Source organism: Mercenaria mercenaria, chromosome 10, assembly GCF_021730395.1.
Source record: "Mercenaria mercenaria strain notata chromosome 10, MADL_Memer_1, whole genome shotgun sequence".
Lineage (NCBI taxonomy): Eukaryota > Metazoa > Mollusca > Bivalvia > Venerida > Veneridae > Mercenaria > Mercenaria mercenaria.
In genome coordinates, this window is record NC_069370.1 from 44,034,232 (window position 1) to 44,054,294 (window position 20,063).

The 20,063-nt window shown below is 34.9% G+C and overlaps 2 protein-coding genes across 21 annotated transcripts in view; one reads left to right on the forward strand and one right to left on the reverse strand.

Moving 5' to 3' along the window:
- Positions 1-20,063, forward strand: part of LOC123561778 (uncharacterized) — a 48,599-nt gene that overhangs the window by 26,496 nt on the left and 2,040 nt on the right. For 2 of the 3 annotated variants that reach the window (XM_053552936.1, XM_053552937.1), the window contains exon 4: positions 3,306-3,700. In XM_053552936.1, coding sequence (XP_053408911.1) covers positions 3,306-3,537 — 232 coding nt within the window. In that variant the 3' untranslated portion in view covers positions 3,538-3,700. Of the gene's footprint in view, positions 1-3,305; positions 3,701-17,831; positions 18,124-18,977; positions 19,090-20,063 lie in introns of those variants that run through there. The other variant, XM_053552938.1, reaches the window with a different exon arrangement.
- Positions 4,794-20,063, reverse strand: part of LOC123561779 (uncharacterized) — a 132,387-nt gene continuing 117,117 nt past the window's right edge. For 2 of the 18 annotated variants that reach the window (XR_008372742.1, XR_008372744.1), the window contains one exon: positions 4,796-5,798. The gene's annotated coding sequence lies outside the window, so the exon portion shown is untranslated. Of the gene's footprint in view, positions 5,799-20,063 lie in introns of all 18 variants that reach the window. The other 16 variants (XR_008372739.1, XR_008372737.1, XR_008372731.1 and 13 more) reach the window with 13 other exon arrangements.

The following is a 20,063-nucleotide window of genomic DNA, read 5'->3' on the forward strand; positions in this document are numbered from 1 at the left end:
TCGCCTGCTACAAAGTGGTATACAAGAAACGTTTAAAGAGCAGTAAACGTATAATTATTTCCAAGTTAGGGTGAGGAATGACGCTGCTCATTTTCACTGTAGCATTTTTGTGTATATACTAACCTATCGAAAGAAAAACAGCCTATTTCCAGCATCTGCATCTTTTTTTACAATATCAAAATGTTTACAGTTCAATCATTTAAAGACAAATATGTTCTACATGCATGATAAATAGTCTTTGACGTGTACGTTATCCTCTGGGGAAAATGACGTGTACGTTACCTCCTGAAAACCGCAACGTGTACATTACCGCACCCTTTGTCTTACGATATCTTCAATATTCATGAATAGTCATGTTAAATATTTGGTACAGGACTTTGGACAATGACAAGCTTTATTCTAAACCTACATTCCAGCAAAAATTCTCTGCAGAATCTGTCCTAGATGCGTAACTTGTGAACAGACGTGTACGTTACCAAAATATTTTGCATCTTTCGAATCGGTTGGGCAAGGATTACGTAAAAACGGGAGGGGGTTTCATCAAGTTACATATATCCGCTGAAAGAGCTTTTTATTGCGGGGTTTATGCACGTTATCTCGTTTAAAACCATTGCGGATCAAAAAGGTTATAGTGAAAAAACATACCTGAAGCGGGCCTATTTTTAGCACTTTTGCGTGCACGTTATCCGATTTAGTCACGTGGTTTCCCCACCGTGTTTTAATGCTTTTGATTGCGAAGAACCAAGACGCATATGATGTTTGACCTATCCGTCGTCACACTTTCTTGTGTGCTTAACGCCTTCTAAAGTTTCTATCTAATCAAATTAATCATAGACTGAATCTTCAGCATTAGGTAGAAATGCGTATATAGCTGTATGTTTTAAATTCCGATTTTCTAATTATTTCCTTTTAGTTCTTTATGATTTTACTGAAACATGCATTTTCAAGGGGAGGGTGTGGGTCCATGGGACTACACACACGCGCGCACGCACGCATGTGCATTTTTCTAAACCTTTACCCCGTTTGCACATATACATTTCTGGTAATAACTCAAAAAGGGGTATATGTTGCTTCGGTTTGAGTACGTCCGGTGTGTCAGGATACGAGTTATTTGACCCAGGGAAGAACCTACGCCTTTAGTATCTTGAACTATGAAATGGGCCCAATCGTTTAGGTGACTATGTCTTAGACTAGCTGACAAAGGAAATGGAATGTCCTTTGTTAAAATGTATAGCTGGTGAGACCAAATATCTCGTATATACAATTTTCCTCTGGCTACCTTGCCTAAATGATTCGTGTACCAATGATTTGTAAATGATTTTAACTATGAGCTAGATAATTTCAGGGATCAGGCAAATCACTAAATGTTTCAAACTAACAATCTTCAATTAATATTAATTAGTTTAAACTCCCATAGGCTGGAGACTCTATCCTTGACTGGTCTTTTTGTTGAAGTTCCCGTCAGACAGTATCTTTGAATCAACAACATACGAGTCCAATCGCATAGCTGCTCGGCCTCTGTCCTCTTAATTGAAGTTGCAACTCTACAAGATTGCCCTGACTCCTTGATGCTCAGCGCCTATATGCTATCACATGTAGCATTCAACTACCATATAGGTGTATCCCCGATGCCTTGGCTGTACTTCGCCAATAACGCTGAACTGTCTATAAGCTGGAACTCTCCTTTCAGTAGATTACCAAACTCTGGGTCTCTGTCTCAGCTTTCCGATGCTCAGCCTATATTTGCTATCGTCTATAGCATTCAACTACCATTAAAGTAAAACTCCTATGCGCTGGCCCTATAGCTCGAAACCTTGTTGAAATTCTGCAACTCTTCTTTAGTCTATGAACTTAAACGTCTTCTTTTTAATAATTTATCCGCCCTGACAGTGTAGTTGCAATAACTTCCTTATCAAGGTACTGGGATAAATTATTAGTTGAATCCTCGATGTGTCTTCTTCTATCGCTGGATACAGAATGATTTCTCTGTCCTCCATCTTCCTATTTATACCTTAGCAGACGTGAGCTTTGGTTGGTGCTATTTATAGAACTTGCTTCTGATTGGTCCAAATCTATACATAGGGTTTTACAACGAGTACTTGCGTTAACAAATATCTGATTCCCTTTAACTGTTGTATATGGCATAATGTGTGATGCTGGGATCAAGCTATCAATAATGAAATGATACCCAAATCAGCCACAAATGATCCAAATCCTATTGTTAACAGCAATTCAACAATCATATAATATAGCAATTATAGCATGGAAAAGGAGTCAAGCACTATCTGTGCTTATGTGTAACATTATCAATATATCAAACATACAAATTATTCTGACATGGTGAAATAAGGAAAAAAAACTGAAACCAGCAAAAGATATTAATTTTAGTCAAATACTTCCATTTGTAACCCAAATTACGCTATTTCCCTCCTTCCCATGCCCCTACCCCTAGTAGGACTTCTTCATTCCGAATTAACAAAGAATTGTCGAAAGAAAGAAAAATAACTGTTATATTTGACTATTTGCAACTTCTGTCGTTGACTATTTTCAACTTGTCAAGATTTATGAAAAATATATTTTCAGTATCGTGCTACATAAATCAAGAAATCGAAAAATAGAACGGAATGATTTTCCTTCTTTGGGTTTGCGTTCTATTTCTTGAACTAGCGATAATTTTGCGACGGTAGCTAACTTCAGTTCAATACCATGTAGACTTATTATAGGAGGAAAACTTATTTCGATTCAATCAATAAATGCCGTATTGGAGGGCATTGAAGTTTGAACAAATAATAAAAATGTACAAATAGGGACAAAAATAGCATTTTTTATTGAGGGTTTTTAGGTCTGACAGCATGGTAAGTTTCTCAGGGACTCCTGATAGTCCTACAGATGCTTTGCTGCAAATCATATAAATATGCCACATTATACCTCAATAAATAAAAGGTACTTTTTAATTAGCCACAATGATATCTGCATACAAGGCCTAAAACTTCACATACAAATTACATTTCTCCTGCTAAATAAATGCTAATACAGTTAGTCAAGTGAGTTGATAAGTTACAGATAGTTCAGTGCCAAAGTCCGATTATTTTTCGATTAATCGCTCGGAAGGCCTTCCGATTATATCCGATTACTCGATTATCATTATGCTGTCCGATTATCATCACTAGACTCTAACCTGCACTTTGTTAGAATTATGTCCCTTTTTAGCTAAAATAACAACAATGGATTATCTACATAATGTCTGTGATTCAGAACGTAAATATTCAGCCTGTACCAACAATGATATTTTAATTTCCTTGTAGAACCGGAACCAATGGCAACAATGGAAACAATGGCAACAATGGAAACAATGGCAACAATGGCAACAATGGAAACAATGGCAACAATGGAAACAATGGAAATAATGGCAACAATGGTAGCAATGGAGACAGTGGAAATAATGGCAACAGTGAAGATAACGATGGTAGTAACAACGGTCATGTTATCACTATTAACAACAACAATTCTGATGAGTCTAATGAGAACGACAATTAAAACAGGCTCTTTATTCAAAAATGAAATATTTTCTGATTCCTTCTTTTCTTTTACATCAGTACATATGTACAATGTTAAAACAATGTTAGATCCACAGACTTTTTGAATAACACCACCGTACTCTGTAATTGTACGAATCAATAAAGAGAATCTATTAACCTAACTCTCGTTTACTGAATTTTGCTGTGACCCATGCACAATGCTTCCATATCTTCAGTGCTATTAAATTTAAAAAAATCACCAACGTGAAAATATTGTTTTTCTTTTAAATGATGTATAACAGAGCCATGTTTTAATATATTTCACGCTTTTGCCAAAGTATCCTTGTGGCGAATAATTAATTTGGAGGGTTTTAATATATTAAAACATGGTTCTGTTACATGATATTTCGAGTATGTTACTTTTTTATGCAAAGCAGCGGATAAAATAGGTAATCACTATTTTTAGCGCATGTATGACGTCAAATAGTAGATGGATATGACGGTACTGCGTCCTCGTTTTATCGAAAACATTTGACAATACCATTTACCTCTCTTTAGCCATAAATCTGTACATAGTAAACAAAATTGATGCACATTTTTTGATGAGGTATCTGTTTAGAAAGAACTATTCAAAGAAAGCAATAGAAATTTATAATCAAACAAAAAATGGTTGTAACTCTGGAACTATTTTAGCTGATCGTATTGCATATATGAAACACACGTTTGAATTGTTAGTTCAAAATGGTACTTATGATATCCCTGTGTTTAGAACTGCTGGTCTTAAATGTAGGTTTTGCACATTTTGTTTTGCTAGTTCAACGAAACCAGTGAAAATGCAACATGTATTAAGCACCTTAAAGTTCTCTGAAACGACAAACTCATTTACTGCTATGACTGATGGAGTAGCAAACGGATCAAGAATTTTTTGACTGGGGGCACCAGTCTAGAACAAGGATGTCGCCGCCGAGGCGTATAGCGAGGGATGCTTGTTGCCCATATTAGTGTATTTGTGTGTGTCGGGAGGGGGGTATGAGGGGAGTTTTCCCTTGGATATGTTTTAAAATGGTGGCCCCTGGGGCATTTTTTGTGGCTTTACTCCCTTCATTTTAGGGGGATCAGGGGGCTCTCCCTCTGGAAATTTTTGAAATACAGGCATGAAATGGTGGCCTCTGGTGCGTTTCTGGGTCTAAACTTTGAGAAAAAAGTATTCCTTTGCCAAAATAGTAGGTTGCATCTTTGATGAGTATAGGTCACTTCTCAGCCAACTGGGGTGGGGGGGGGGGGGGGGGGGAGTGGCACGGGCCCACTCGGCCTGGCCCTGGAGAACCGGGCCTGCAATGTAACTGTAAAATATATTATTTAAATTGGACAGTCTATTCAGACATCGATGTATGTATATCAACAACTAAAATGCTGACGTTGAGAACAATAAGAAATACAGATATTTATAAAATGTCATAAAATTGATAGCCATTTTCCAGATCGCGTTACAAAATTTTTAATACCGTCTGTCTTAAAGTCCCTACAAAAATTTTATCCCAATATTTTGTTCAATATCGCGGTTGGTAGTACGATATGTTTAAATGTATGTCTCTAGAACTGTGTCCTACATTAAAACATGAATGCAGCGGTCATTCCAGCTGGTTATAAACACCCCGCTCCAAGTAGACAAAATACATGACGTAAATCTGGAAACTATGGTTCTTACATTAACAAACGAAAATCATTGTTACATTGTTTATAACAGTATTTTTAAATATTGTTTAAGATACTTATTTCCCTAACTCATTATAAAATATTTGCAATAATATCCGAAATATAATGGTACACATTACTCGTTAGACAATTAGTATGAACTAATTAATTACCACAATAATATATACCAGATCATTTACGGGAAAGCGCCTATCAGTACAAACGAGCCTGCACGTTCCACAGCAAGTCCACTGACCTTCGATGCTGCTTTATGTACACATCTGAATCGTACTACACATGCGTACAGTGTCAATATTTAAGTTTTATTACGGTCTATATTATAGAGTCTAGACCGTACACATTCGTAATGGTTCAACATTTGCATATATACTCAAATCTCTGGGGTTTTTATCATGTCTCTCAAATCACCCGTGACATATTGGTCGTTTTAACTGATTGGGACCAGAGCAGCTATATTTTCTCTCTCTCTGAACTCAGGAGGCAGTAAACAGTTTTCTGAGCTTCTCGGCCTAGAGTCGCCTACCTAACTTTCAAAACCTCACAAAAAAGTCTGTAACCACACACCTGAAATAAAGATATTGCAACATTAACATCACTGTATGTCTATCGTTACAAACCATCTGCAATACATCTCTAATATCTAGTTTTCTGTTTACAAGACCTGAATGTGCTCTCCCGGTCGCGGAAACTGATGATGAAAAAGCTAAATTTGCCAATTTTTCAATCGCTGCAGAAAATTCCATGCCAACGACAGCCCCAATTGCTACACTGTTCCATACTCCAGTAACACTAACACTGTAAAATCTGAAAATAAGCTGAAATACATGTGCCATCCGTACCGTTTTTTCACTATTCCACTTTTCCTGAGGTCCCTGCTAAAATGACAACCCTACTTTAAGCTAGCTCAGAGGAAGCATGTATACGTTCCTGCAAGTCATTACGTCATACTATCAAGATCAAGGCTACTCAACTGATTTTCTTTAAATAAGTGAAACTCAATTCTAGCCGCTGAAACTTCAATTCTAGCAATTATTATTATTTAGAAGTTCAAATATGCACTTCATTCCGTAAATTGCCTCTTATTTGTAAATTTGACCCCGGCCAATTCGACACGAACAGCTGAAAATGTTTACTGCCTCCTCAAGGATACACTGAATTAAAGGCGTACGCTCCTAGCCGGGGAGCCAAGGCATGAAAAAATGGATTTACCTGTCCGGTCATGCTATAGTCAGTTTCTATACATATTATGAAAGAACAAAGTCTCGCCGATCAGAAAAATCGGGCCTGCAAAACAAAAGCTCTTGCGAAATTTGAAAATATTAAGGGGAGATAACTCTGCATATTTCCAGCTTTTTAAGATTCAAATCGGTTTTTTACGAACAAAACATGGCATCATGTTACTAAAATCAGTTCAAATATATATATTTCAACATTGCTTTTACACATAAGGCTTAAGGTTGAAAAATACGCAAAATGTACTCATTTTATATACATTTTATTATAAGATTTGGCACCTAAAATACCAGAGAATAAAATAAAAATATTTAACCTAAAGATTACAGTATGTAGAAGTAACCTTTAAAATGGTCTTATTTCTCAAAGTCATTTATTAATACCGCTGTGAAACAGCCCGTAAGAATAGAAAATTATCTAGATACACTAGTTCAGGTTTGGCTAAGAAATACGCTAATCCGGGGTATTTTATGTACCCCACCCACTTTATATAATGCAAAAATGTATAATAAAAATATTCGACCAACAACCAAGAAGATATATTCTTTTTATTATGTATACAATATAATATATATTTTTGGCCATATAAAGCTGAATGAGGGTATTTAGAATATTTTAAACAAAAAAGGGGGTAGGAACCCCTATGTATTTTACAACCAATAATTAGAATTAACAACCCGTTATTAAATAAGAGCAACACTAATTAAAGGCGATGAAACCTTTACTTACAAACTGTTCAGTTGGAAAGTAATTTAATTAAATACTCTTTCGTGCAATCTACTCCAGGCGTGGCTAAGAAATACGCAAAACCGGAGTATTTTATGTACCCCACCCACTTTATATAATGCAAAAAATGTATAATAAAAATATTCGACGAAAAATCAATGGGATATATTCTTTTTATCACATATACAATATAATTTATATTTATGACGATTTAGAGATGGATGAGGGGTATTTAAAAGATTTTGAATAGAAAAAGGGGGTAGAAAACCCTATGTATTTTACAACCGATAATTAGAACAAACAACCCGTTATTTACCATTTAATAAATACAAACATTAATAATAAAAGGCGACGAAATCTTTACTTGCTAACTGTTCATTTGAAAGTAAATAATTTAAATACTCTTTTGTGCAATTTTGTCAAAATTGTGAAATTGTAGGGGTATGAACATTACCCCACCCATCTAAAACTATGTATAAAATGTGATTGATCGATCAATACAGTTTTTACAAATTAACAAAGTATAAATGCTTGCTTCGGGGTTGTACACATCTGTTTTTACCTTTCTCATGATAAACAGATTGATGGAATGTAGTTCTGATGTGTTGAATGTATTGTAGAAGTTTGACATAATGTGTAACTTTAATGTTTATAAAAGGCATTTTGAATAATCTTTACTATTCAGAAGATTTTAAAACTAATTAATGTAATGATAATTCATTATATCACTATTCAAGAAATTTTACAAATCGTACAAAAAAGTCGTAATAAAATCCCCCAAACATATATAATTAAAATAGATTCTGTCAGAGTTTTAGCTCACCTGTCACGTAGTGACACAAGGGAAGCTTTTGTGATCGCCTTCGTCCGTCCATACGTTTGTGAACACGATAGAAACCACATTTTACTATTGATTTTAATCAAACTTGCGCGCAACTTGTATAAGACCTTGGAGACGAGGGAGGAAATCTACTGGCCACCAGGAACAAAAAAAAAAAAAAAAAAAAAGAAGTCAATGCAACCATTCAAGGTTATGCATTGGAATGCAGAAGGACTCCTCAATAAGAACATGAATTAGAGAACATATTGTTTTATAAGGCCATTCAGGTCTGCTGCATCGAAGAGATTCACCTTAGCGAGGATAAATCCTTCAATGTTAAGAGGCTACCAGTGCTTCCGTTGTGACAGGTTTGGTAGGAGCAAGGGAGGAATCCTAACACTGATGAGAAACAACATAGCAACTTGTACTGGTATAAAATCTCGCTTTAACAAGAGCTGTCTCCATAGGATGACACATGCCCCCGATGGCATTTTGAATAAATAGTTATGGCCGATGTTAGAGTTTAGGACCTTTGACCTACGGACCTGTTTCTTGCGCGCGACACGTCGTCTTACTGTGGTACACATTCATGCCCAATAATTTTAAAATCTATGCATGAATGACAAAGATATGGACCGGACACGCCCATCAATGCACTATCATGAAATATGACCTTTAACCTCTAAGTGTGACCTTGACCTTTGAGCTACGGACCTGGGTCTTGCGCGCGACACGTCGTCTTACTGTGGTACACATTCATGCCAAGTTATTTGAAAATCCATCCATGGATGACAAAGATATGGACCGGACACGAATGCACTATCATGAAAAATGACCTTTAACGTCTAAGTGTGACCTTGACCTTTGAGCTACGACCTGGGTCTTGCGCGCGACACGTCGTCTTACTGTGGTACACATTCATGCCAAGTTATTTGAAAATCCATCCATCGATGGCAAAGATATGGACCGGACACGAAAATTGCGGACAGACTGACAAACTATATGCCTCCCTTCGGGGGCATAAAAACTGGCCAAATCCCATAATGGGTTCCAGAGTTATGGCCCCTTAAAGAGCCAAAATTTTCTGTTTTGGCTTGTGAACAGGGTAGAGACCACATTTTGCAATTGATTTTAATCAATTGCACATATATTCTATTGGCATAATATCTCGGTTCCTGTCAAAAACTGGCGAGATCCCGTATTGTGTTCAAGAGTGGTGGTCCCTTAAAGGGACAAAATTTGCCATGTTAGCTTTTGTAGCCACACAGGCACTTCACTTATAGTTTGATTTGAAACAAACTTGCGAAATATCTTTAACAGCAATAAATCTTGCATGCCATGATGACTTCATCAGATCAAATCATAGGTTCTAGAATAACAACCCCTATTTGAACCCCGAAAGTCCCAAAATTTGTTAATTGTTACATTATGAACACGCTAGAAGTGACATTTTACGTTTGACTTTAACCACACTTATGACTTGAGTCACGATACGATCTCGGTTCAGTTCGAAAACTGAGTTGACCGACCTTTTAGCCATAAAGAGGTTTCATTTATGCTTTGATCTGACACAAACTTGCAAACTTGATGATATTTAGACCAAGTTTGAAACTGGATTATGTGGGGTCAAAAACTAAGTTACCAGGTCAAATAAAAGGAAAAGCTTGATAGCACCGTTGAGGCCACATTAATGACGCTATCTTCACGAAATTTGGTCAGAATGTTTGTCTTGATGATTCCTATGCCAAGTTAGAAACTGGGTCATATGTGATTAAAAACTAGGTCACCCGCTAAAATCAAACGAAACTTCTGTTAACATTCTTGAGGTCGTATTAATTACCCTATCTTCATAAAACTTGGTCAAAATATTTATCTTGATGATCCCTAGGCCAAATATAACAGGTGAACGATATACATGACCCTTTTTTCTCAGAAAATGCTAGTATAAATCTTAGATAATCTAAATTATAAACTTATTGAATGGCTTGTTTGTCATTACTTATAAATTACCTAGTATATTGCTCTATGTCTGGATGACAAACAACAAATAGTTTTGACTATTGATAGGCAAGCCCTTCAATTAGTGTTTTTATACATGACATTAGAATTAAACATCTGTTGTATTTTTTCACGAATTGAACAACAAAGTGCCACGAACATATTTATACAGAGTCATATTATTTTAGATAACATTTACTGGTTTGGCACTAAAGGCTATAATAGTAATTAGAATTTTATTTATATGCGGTCCATCTGGAGCACAATTTTAGTTACACATTCCTGCAGTACTAACGACAAATAGTTACATCTGTACGTGCAATTTAAGTAGACATTAACACAATACTACATAATATCATGCGTAAATATTTTTCCGATCTGTATATAGAAATACTTGTATCAATTTAAACTTTACGAAATGATTTTATCTCGTACTATAACTTGCACTGGCAGTGTAAATGGTGATACGTTATAAATATGTGATTTTAGACTGCAACAGTTCAGTATGTCTTTTTCGCAATTTATACACTAGTATTAATCAATTTCATCTAATTCTGTGTTAAAACAGACTGTGTTTTATTATGCGACACTTTTGAGGCATTGCATTTAACACCAGCAGGATACAGTGTATTTTATATTAGATTTGGCGCAGATACAATATCGTAAGCATTTTCCATTCGTGCCATTGCAGAATAAATTTAGTCTGGTTTCCGCTCAGTGACGTTAAAAATCAGCTATCATTGAATTTAAAAGAATTATTTTCTACGGTCAGTAAATGAGCAATATTGTTTTGCGGCAATTGATCCAGGAAAAAAGTCACAATTACCTAGCTCAAGTCTAATATGATTACCACTCAGTAAATAAGGAACGTTTTTGTCTGTCGATCCCCTTAAAATATAATGTTTGTAGTCTGTAGAAGACACCTGATGTTAATAAGGTCAATTTTATAAAATTAGAACTTACACTCCCCTTTGCCTTCAACAAACCATCATGGGGGCATATGTTTTTTACAAACACCCCTTCTTTATATCATATCTTATATAACTTCAGATAAGTTATATGAGCCGCACAATGAGAAAACAAACGTAGTGTATTTGTGACCAGTATAGATCCAGAAAACAAACATAGTGCATTTGCGACCAACATCGATCCAGACCAGCCTGCGCATCCGCGCAGTCAGGTCAGGACCCATGCTGTTCGCTTTCAAAGCCTATTGCAATTAGAGAAACCGTTAGCGAATAGCATGGGTCATGACCACGGCAGTCTGGTCTGGATCGATGCTGGTCGCAAATGCACTATGTTGGTTTTCTCATGGCGTGGCTCATATTTAGTGCAAATCACTTTAATAATAATTCTAAGATATGTTTTAAAATTAGTGAAGAGTAACTGCCCTTGACTTTTCATTTATCTGTTGGATAAGTTTTGCAGTTACGAACTTTCCAAATAAATCAGCATTTAACTATAATCATTTGAACAGAACAACGGACTAGCAATATCGTTTTACGTGCATTTTCGCTATTTTTGCCCCTATGGTATAATCATTTGCCTTATTCAAGGTGGGTTGGTGAACAAATTACTTCTGTTTTTTTTTTTGGATTTGACAAACTTGCAAATGAAAGTTACTAATAATTCAAATGAGATAGTAAAAAATTAAAGTTTGAATGTAAAGGTTTCAGTACATTTCGGTAGTGTTGCTTGCATTTTATCACATCACAATGAACAGGTTGTTAATTCTAATTATTGGCTACTGTTTTTAATCTAAAATTTCTTAAATACTCCGAATCTATCTCTAAGTTGTCAAAATATAGATTATATTGTATACGTGACAAAAAGAATATCTCTCCTTGATTGATGGTCGAATATTTTTATTATACATTTTTGTTGCATTATATAAAGTGGGTGGGGTACATAAGATACCACGGATTTGCGCTTTTTGTCGCCAACCCTAAACTAGATTGCACGAAAGAGTACTAAAATGAATTTCTTTTCAGATGAATAGTTTGCAGGTAAAGGTTTCATCCCTTTCATTAGTCTTGCTCGTATTTATCAAATGGTAAATAACAGGTTGTTAACTGATTATCGGTTGTAAAAGACATCATTTTCATATCCCTATTTTCTATTAAAATCTTTAAATACCCCTCATCCATCTTTAAATTGTCAAGAATATGCGTTTCATTGTATGCGTGATAAAAGTATCTATCTCCTTTATTTTGGTCGAATATTTTTATTATGAATTTTTTGCATTATACAATTACATAAAGTGGGTGGGGTACCCCCTTTTTCTACTTAAAATCTTTTAAATACCCATCATCTAGCTTTATATGGTCAAAAACATAGATTATATTGTATACGTCATAAAAAAAATATATCTCATTGATTTTTTGTCAAATATTTCTATAATATATTTTTTTGCATTATATATAGTGGGTGGGGTACATAAAATACCCCGGTTTAGCCAAACCTGAACTAGATTGCATTATAGTGTATCTAAATAAATTACTTTCCAAATGAATAGTTTGCAAGTAAAGGTTTTTTCGACTTCCATTAGTGTTGCTCTTATTTAATAACGGGTTGTTTATTCTAATTATCGGTTGTAAAATACATAGGTTTTCGTACCCTCTTTTTCTGTTTAAAATCTTTTAAATACCCCTCATCCAGCTTTATATGGACAAAAAAATATATAGATTATATTTTATACGTGATAAAAAGAATATATCTACTTGGTTGTTGGTCGAATATTTTTATTATACATTTTTTTGCATTATATAAAGTGGGTGAGGTACATAAAATACCCCGGATTTGCGTATTTCTTAGCCAAACCTGAACTAGAGTATCTAGATGATTTTCTATTCTAACAGACTGTTTCGCAGCGGTATTAATAAATGACTTTGAGAAATAAGACCATTTTAAAGGTTACATCTTCTTACTGTAAATTTTAGGTTAAATATTTTTATTTTATTCTCTGGTATTTTAGGTGCCAAATCTTATAATAAAATGTACATAAAATGAGTACATTTTGCGTATTTTTCAAGCATAAGCCTTATGCGTAAAAGCAATGTTGAAATATATATATTTGAACTGATTTTAGAAACATGATGCCATGTTTTGTTAGCAAAAAAGCGTTTTGATTCTTAAAAAACTGCAAATATGCAGAGTTATCTCCCCTTAATATTTTCAAATTTTGCAAGAGGTTTTGTTTTGCAGGCCCGATTTTTCTGATCCGCGAGACTTTGCACTCTCGTAATATATATAGAAACTGACTATAGCATGACCGGACAGGTAAATCCTGTTTCTAGGCACTTTTCGCACTTTTGGCTCCCTGGCTATACAGTCTCTGTGTATGAGATGGGCGAAACTTTCCCCAATAATAGAATTTCTTCAAACTTTGGATAATTGAAAGACAATCATCTAAGAAACAAAAAATGTGCAATAAAAGTCATAGGTTACAAGTATTGAAAAAGTTATCTGCCTTTGAAAACAGCATTTTGGGGAAAATAAGTATAATACGTGTAAGAAAACACAGTTTAGATTAAAATTTTCACAAGAAAAATGTTAAATACCATAAAAATACAAAATGTGAAAAATCCAGACATTTGATATTTCGAAAATGGATTGACGTTGTAAAAAGGATTTTATATGATATCAATATTTGATTTAGGTGCACTAGTAACATACAGTGTATTTTTATGAATACAAAATTCAATATAGTATTTAAAGTACTAGCAAATACACAAATGACAGGTCAGTTGTTTCATTCAGTATCTTATAACCTTATTGAACAGCGCGCAGGTCAATAATTGAAACAAGTGCACGAGGTCAGAATCACCGTGTTTAAATAGTTTTGGCTTTGACCGGCATGTCATTCAATGAGTGGTGTTTTATAACAGGACAACAGAAAGGGATTTTGTTTGCTTTTCTTCATTTTTTTTAATTAACCCCGGTAAAATTTAGTGTTGAATTATTGACCGGTTGATAGCAAGGTCTGACTGTACATGTTTCTGAGAAGGAGCTGCACATATGCCATTAATTCCCGAGATCTACATAGAAGTTAGTTAAGGAGGATTTCTCAATTCTTTAGACGCAACGAAATTTCCAGATAACACAACAAATAACCAAACAAGATAATGTGGGATAAGGCCACTTCTTAATTATCAATTTTCATAAGATAATTATGGTATATTTCATATATATGACACGGCGTCTACGACTTTCAGATAAATAATTTACTTTTCACTACACTTAATGTAATATAACACTTGTCAAACACCCCTTGGCTGCAGAAAAGAAAGAAAATGCCACTGTACATGTTTCACCCTACCCCTAGGTATACTTTAAGAACCATCGCACATTACTTACCTTCAACGCGCCGTAGTGGTAATGAAGAACATTAGCTTGTTACTTCCCTTGAAAAGTTGTATAATAAAGTGCAAGGATAACCAAATGTAACATTGGTCCATTTCAGGTGGATTCCTCTCACTTCTTCGTAAAAAAACTTTGTCCAAGATGTTGCGGTTGGTCAAAATAAATATGCTTTTTATGTGTGGGTTTCTAAATAAAAATGGTCAATCAAACCTAAATTTAGCACAGAGCCACCAAAAGAAAACCTGTCCTTAATCATTTTCTAATCCAATGAAATTTAGTACAGATATTGCTTTTGAAAATTACAAAGAAGTCAACGGTAAAAATAGAAGAAGGACCAATCTACTTCTTGGACATAATCAGGGGAAATAACTGACTAATGTTCCCCATTTATCTTCCAACGTTCCCCGGTCACTTTATAGCGGATACACTCCGCATATTTTATATTTCCATTAACGCTACAGAAGAGATAACACAATTATTCTGATTGGCTGATACACGTCTGGTTAACAACAGAGCTACCTCTTTCAGAGGTATACGGTAAATCGCTCTGTAGCAACTTCCGAGCTAGTACATGTCGCGATAAAAGAACGTCAACAAAGGTGCGTGTCATCATATTTGTTTTTATATATTTTTACAAGCATTGTATTGAATACCAAAAATCGGGGAATGGTAGGCGATGTAGATTTGATTTAACTTTACAGAGAACTTAAAGTTCGCTAATTTATTCTTGATTTGTGGTCGTGGCGATGTTTATCAGCAAGTTGATTTAGCAGTGAAATGGGCTGTTTCGTCATGAAAGTACTTTTATTGTCAGATATTTGCATTTTAACAGATATCAAGGAGCAAACAAGTTAAAATGCAAATATCTAAGAATGAAAGTGCCTCGATTACGAAACGGCCCAGTTTACCGCTAAATCAGCTTGCTGGTAAACACTGCCACGACCATAAATTAAAAATAAATTGGCGAACTTTAAGTTCTCTGTAAAGTTAAATCAAATCTACATTGCCTACCATTCCCCGATTTTTTATTTTCGATATCATGCTTGTATAAATACTAAAAATATGAGGACACTTACCTTTTGCCGTTCTTTTATCGCGACATGCGCAAGCTCGGAAGTTGCGGCAGAACGATTTACCATATACGTCTGAAAGAGGTAGCTCAGTTGTTTACCATGCGTGTGATATGGAAATGTATGTCAATCGTTGTATATGCAACATTAATGTGCAAATGAGTTAAATGTATACAAATGTATGATTTCAAATTCAAAATAATTTCTAAGATGCCTTTCATTTATCATTTCGAGTTTAATTGTATAACTGTACAATTGAAAATAGAAGAACAACTTCAAACTAGTTTTTAATTTATTTCCAACTAGTTTCGGCTTTCAATGCCTTCATCAGGGGTATAATGTTTACAATGAATAACGCTGATGACGTCATGTAGAACACGACGTCATAACAACGACGTCAAAACGTATGCAACAGCATTGCGTAATTTAACATTCAAAAACATTATACATATAATACAGAAATGCACAATGTAAAGGATCTATGAAGATAATTATTTCCAGAGAAAATGCAGATAGCAAATAGGATATTAAAAGTCTGGAAAAAACTTGAACATTTATAATGTTTATTACTGTATTTTATATATCAGAAGTATAAAATTGACTGATTATATAGACAAAAATGTAAAAAATGTAAAACATAAAGATTAAAAATCTTAATTTAATTATTAGTACAAATATTTCGAGTTCATTCCATTTGGATAAACTGTGTCTAACTCATGCATCCAGTAAGTCTCCCTCAGTAGACGTTTCCAATCACCATTTATGTGTTCTATGGGCATGAATGAAAAGTCATCAATTGTGTGAAGGTTGGAATTAAAATGTTCAGAAACATTAGTCAAAGATTCGGGATAATGATTTATATCAAAACGATGACTATTCATGCGTTTAGAGCACATCTGGTTGGTCTGTCCAACATATTGAAGATTACACCTTTTACATGTAATAACATAAATTACATTTTTGGAACTACATGAAAGACTCTTTCTAATTCTGTAGTTTTTCAAAATTGCAGAAGATGTAAAAATTGTAGATTCATTTGTAGTTGAACAATGTGAGCAGCGAGCTCTATTACATTTAGAAATTTGACGAATGAACCAGAGTATCATTTAAACTAGTAGTAGGTCTCTTGTAAGCAACAATAGGTCTGAATTTAGAAAGGTACTGAACACTCTGTCGATCAGAAAGTTGTAATAAATTCCAGTACTTATTCAAAACCTCCCCAACTGTGAATATTTTACATTCTATTATTGTTTATTCACATTTCGCCTAGCCGTCTCGTCTAGACCGAAAGTTCATTAGGGAAGTTCATCAAGTTTTTTCTGAAACGTTGACAGAAGCATAAAATATTATAAATATAAATTATCACTTGTTTGATATGCATACGACACATCAATGATATGATATATAGGCGGGTAAGCAATGATGCTAAACATTGGGCAATCACCAGACAAATTAAAAACATTTGAGCCATGCCATGGGAAAACCAACATAGTGGGTATGCGACCAGCATGGATCCAGACCAGCCTGCGCATCCGCGCAGTCTGGTCAGGCTCCATGCTGTTCGCTTTTTAAGCCTATTTGAATTGGAGAAACTGTTAGCGAACAGCATGGAGCCTGACCAGATTGCGCGGATGCGCAGGCTGGTCTGGATCCATGCTGGTCGCATACCCACTATGTTGGTTTTCCAATGGCATGGCTCATTTATTTTCAACAGAGCATAACTTTATTTGTATTGTTACTAAACAGAGTGATATTTCAGTTATTTTTAGTATTGAAGTGAATTTAAGCTTTTTTAAAATAAATTTCTGCATCAGTGATACAGAGTAATTTAACTCCAAATTATTTTTGTGTTCGTTGTAAAAACAAACTGTTTTCAATATAAATAACATTTCTTTCAATTATAACCTATCTCGCACTCAAGTCTACATGTAGATAAATTACTGACACCTAAGGCAAGTGTTATTGTTTCTGCGAACACATATATAAATCTTTCTAACTGAATATATCAGTTTATTGGACCCGGTAATAAAATCAATTTTAAAACATAGTTTTATGATCATTTGAGTGATTATTTCCATGTACTGTCACTAAAATATATTTTAAAGATGACTTCCGCAACTAAATTGCTTACAGTAATTTTAAGAAAATATACTTTTAACTACGTAATTAAAACCACATATATCTGTTTTGTCCTTGTAATATTAAAAGATGTGATGTGGTTAATACAAATTGTATCAAAAGTGGTTGAGGGGAGACAACACGCATTTGTGATCCGGAAGTGTGAATCAGCTCGACAGATGAAGTCAATACCGCAATGGTTTATTTCAAATTTATGGAAAATGCGGATACACAGTGAAATATCCTAAGTGGGTACATTTCTTTTTTCAGATGAACAAAGCTGGTCTATTTCTCTTCTCTTTAACATGCCTGGTCGGTGTCGTTCTCGGAGCTGGTAAGACAGGAGGATTCCTACCTCAGTACAAGGGAAACCCGTACGCACAAGCCGCAGTACCGCTACGCCCGCCTATATTTCCTCCGCCAATATATGGTGTTGGCGGTGGCGTTGGCGGTGGCTATGGTTACGGTGTTGGCGGTGGCTATGGTTACGGTGCTTTCGGATACGGAAGACGAATAGGACTTCGCGGAACCATTTTTGCCTGTCTGGGGTTCTTTCTGATACGTAAGTTTTCTGTATTTCTTTTTTCAAAATTTAATATTTTCAATAAGATGATATAGGGAATATTTATTTGTTTCTGTGTAACATTGAAATACCTTTCACGAGCGAACATCAGAAGCAATATTTTCACGAATGGCGTTGTTTTTTACTAGTGAAAAATATATTTGATATTTTTCAGTGTGAAAATACCAGTTGTATTTCACTTTGAAATTTCGATTATACACTAAATATGTAGTTAAAGATGATATTGGTAAATATTAATACCTAAGTTTCATCCTTGCATTCTTCCCATTTAGAAAAAAGTAAGAATTGGAAATGTATTTGTTTTATTTAATAGACGGGTCATAAGTTTTATCAAGTTTATTCAACAAATCACAGTAGTGATTAGTATAGTGTCACTATTGGGAGTTTGATGCGTTATTCGTAAGGTAACTGTTTGGATTTGTTATCGTCGGTGATTACCTGTCAGTTTTGCAGAAGTTTTCACAGCTACATGTATAAGACCATTTAATGGCATTGAACGGGGTGATAAAACGTGCACAAACGCTTCCCCGCAATCCGCAGGATTGGCTTAAACATTCTCCGTAGGACTCCATGAAAAGAAAGGGCAATGAATTATAATAAGAGTGGGTACAAGTATCTGGCGATACATTGGAGGCATATCACTTAAAGACTGCTGTTGTAAAACTTGATAAAGTATGTAAGCAGATCATTTTGAAACATAGAATTCATCGGAAGGCAAGATTTAACTAAATAGGTTCTGAAATGCACCCCCACACCCCTCAAAAAACTTTCAACTCACCGTTTACGTGTTAATTTGTATATGGATATCAGAATGTATCTTTTTCTGTTTGCAGTGCTCTTTCTTATGATGGGTTTCGGATTTTTAGCAACCGCCGGTCGATATGTTGGCGGGTCTGGCAAGGTAAACCATGGTGGTGCTGCTAAAGGAAGACAAGTAATCGTTGTGTATGTAAAACAGTCTCTATTTCATTAGTATTGCCGTTAAGTTTTTGTTCTTTTATTTCCCTGTGCCAAAGCTTAAAAATCTGTGTTTCGAAATCAGTCTTAAAACTCAAAACGTCTGAGATCTATTGTGAAACTGACGCATTGCAAATAAACTGTGTAAGAAGATCATTTGGAATCATTGAATGCAACGAGACAAACAGACTCGGTATTATTAAGATTGTTAATGAGAGGTAGTGAAATGTGCACCATATCTCACGCCCCCTAACACCTGCTTAATCGAAATTATATTATATTTAGACATTGAATTGGCTCAATGGTCCTAAGAACCAGAACATATAACAACACTCCTAATATAAGGGAGACGACTTACAGCGGTCACTTGACACCTACAGGCAGCTGTTGTGATCCTTTTGTAGCACTGAACGTAATGGAGCAATATTTTTCGGACTGGAATCCAACCTTTGTTTTATAGCCTTGGCACTTGGATTAGATATTTTTGTCTCAATATGGGTATATTCTAAACATAAAATTCCTTTCTTTGATATAAATAAAATTTGTTGCAGAAATAGAAATATTAAAATATTGAAAAAAAAACAAAACAGTTTCTAACTTAAAATATAATCACTTATAAGCAAACTGTTTTGAGATGATACGATATTCAGATGATTATTATTTTGGTGTTCTTAGTTCAGATACACTACGATACACAGATGGTGATCATTTTGGGTGTTCGGAGTTGAGATACACTGCGACACACTGTTCGTGATTATTTTATTGTTCGGAGTATACACAGCTGATGATAATGTTGCCGTTCTGAGTCAAGAATACACTACGATACACAGCTGATGATCATTCATGAGATATAAAGTAGTGTAACAGAAAGAAATAGAAAATTTTCAAACAGTCACTGAAAGTATAAATTGGGCTATATTCTCATGAATGAAAATATGAAACATTTGATAACATTTCTTTTT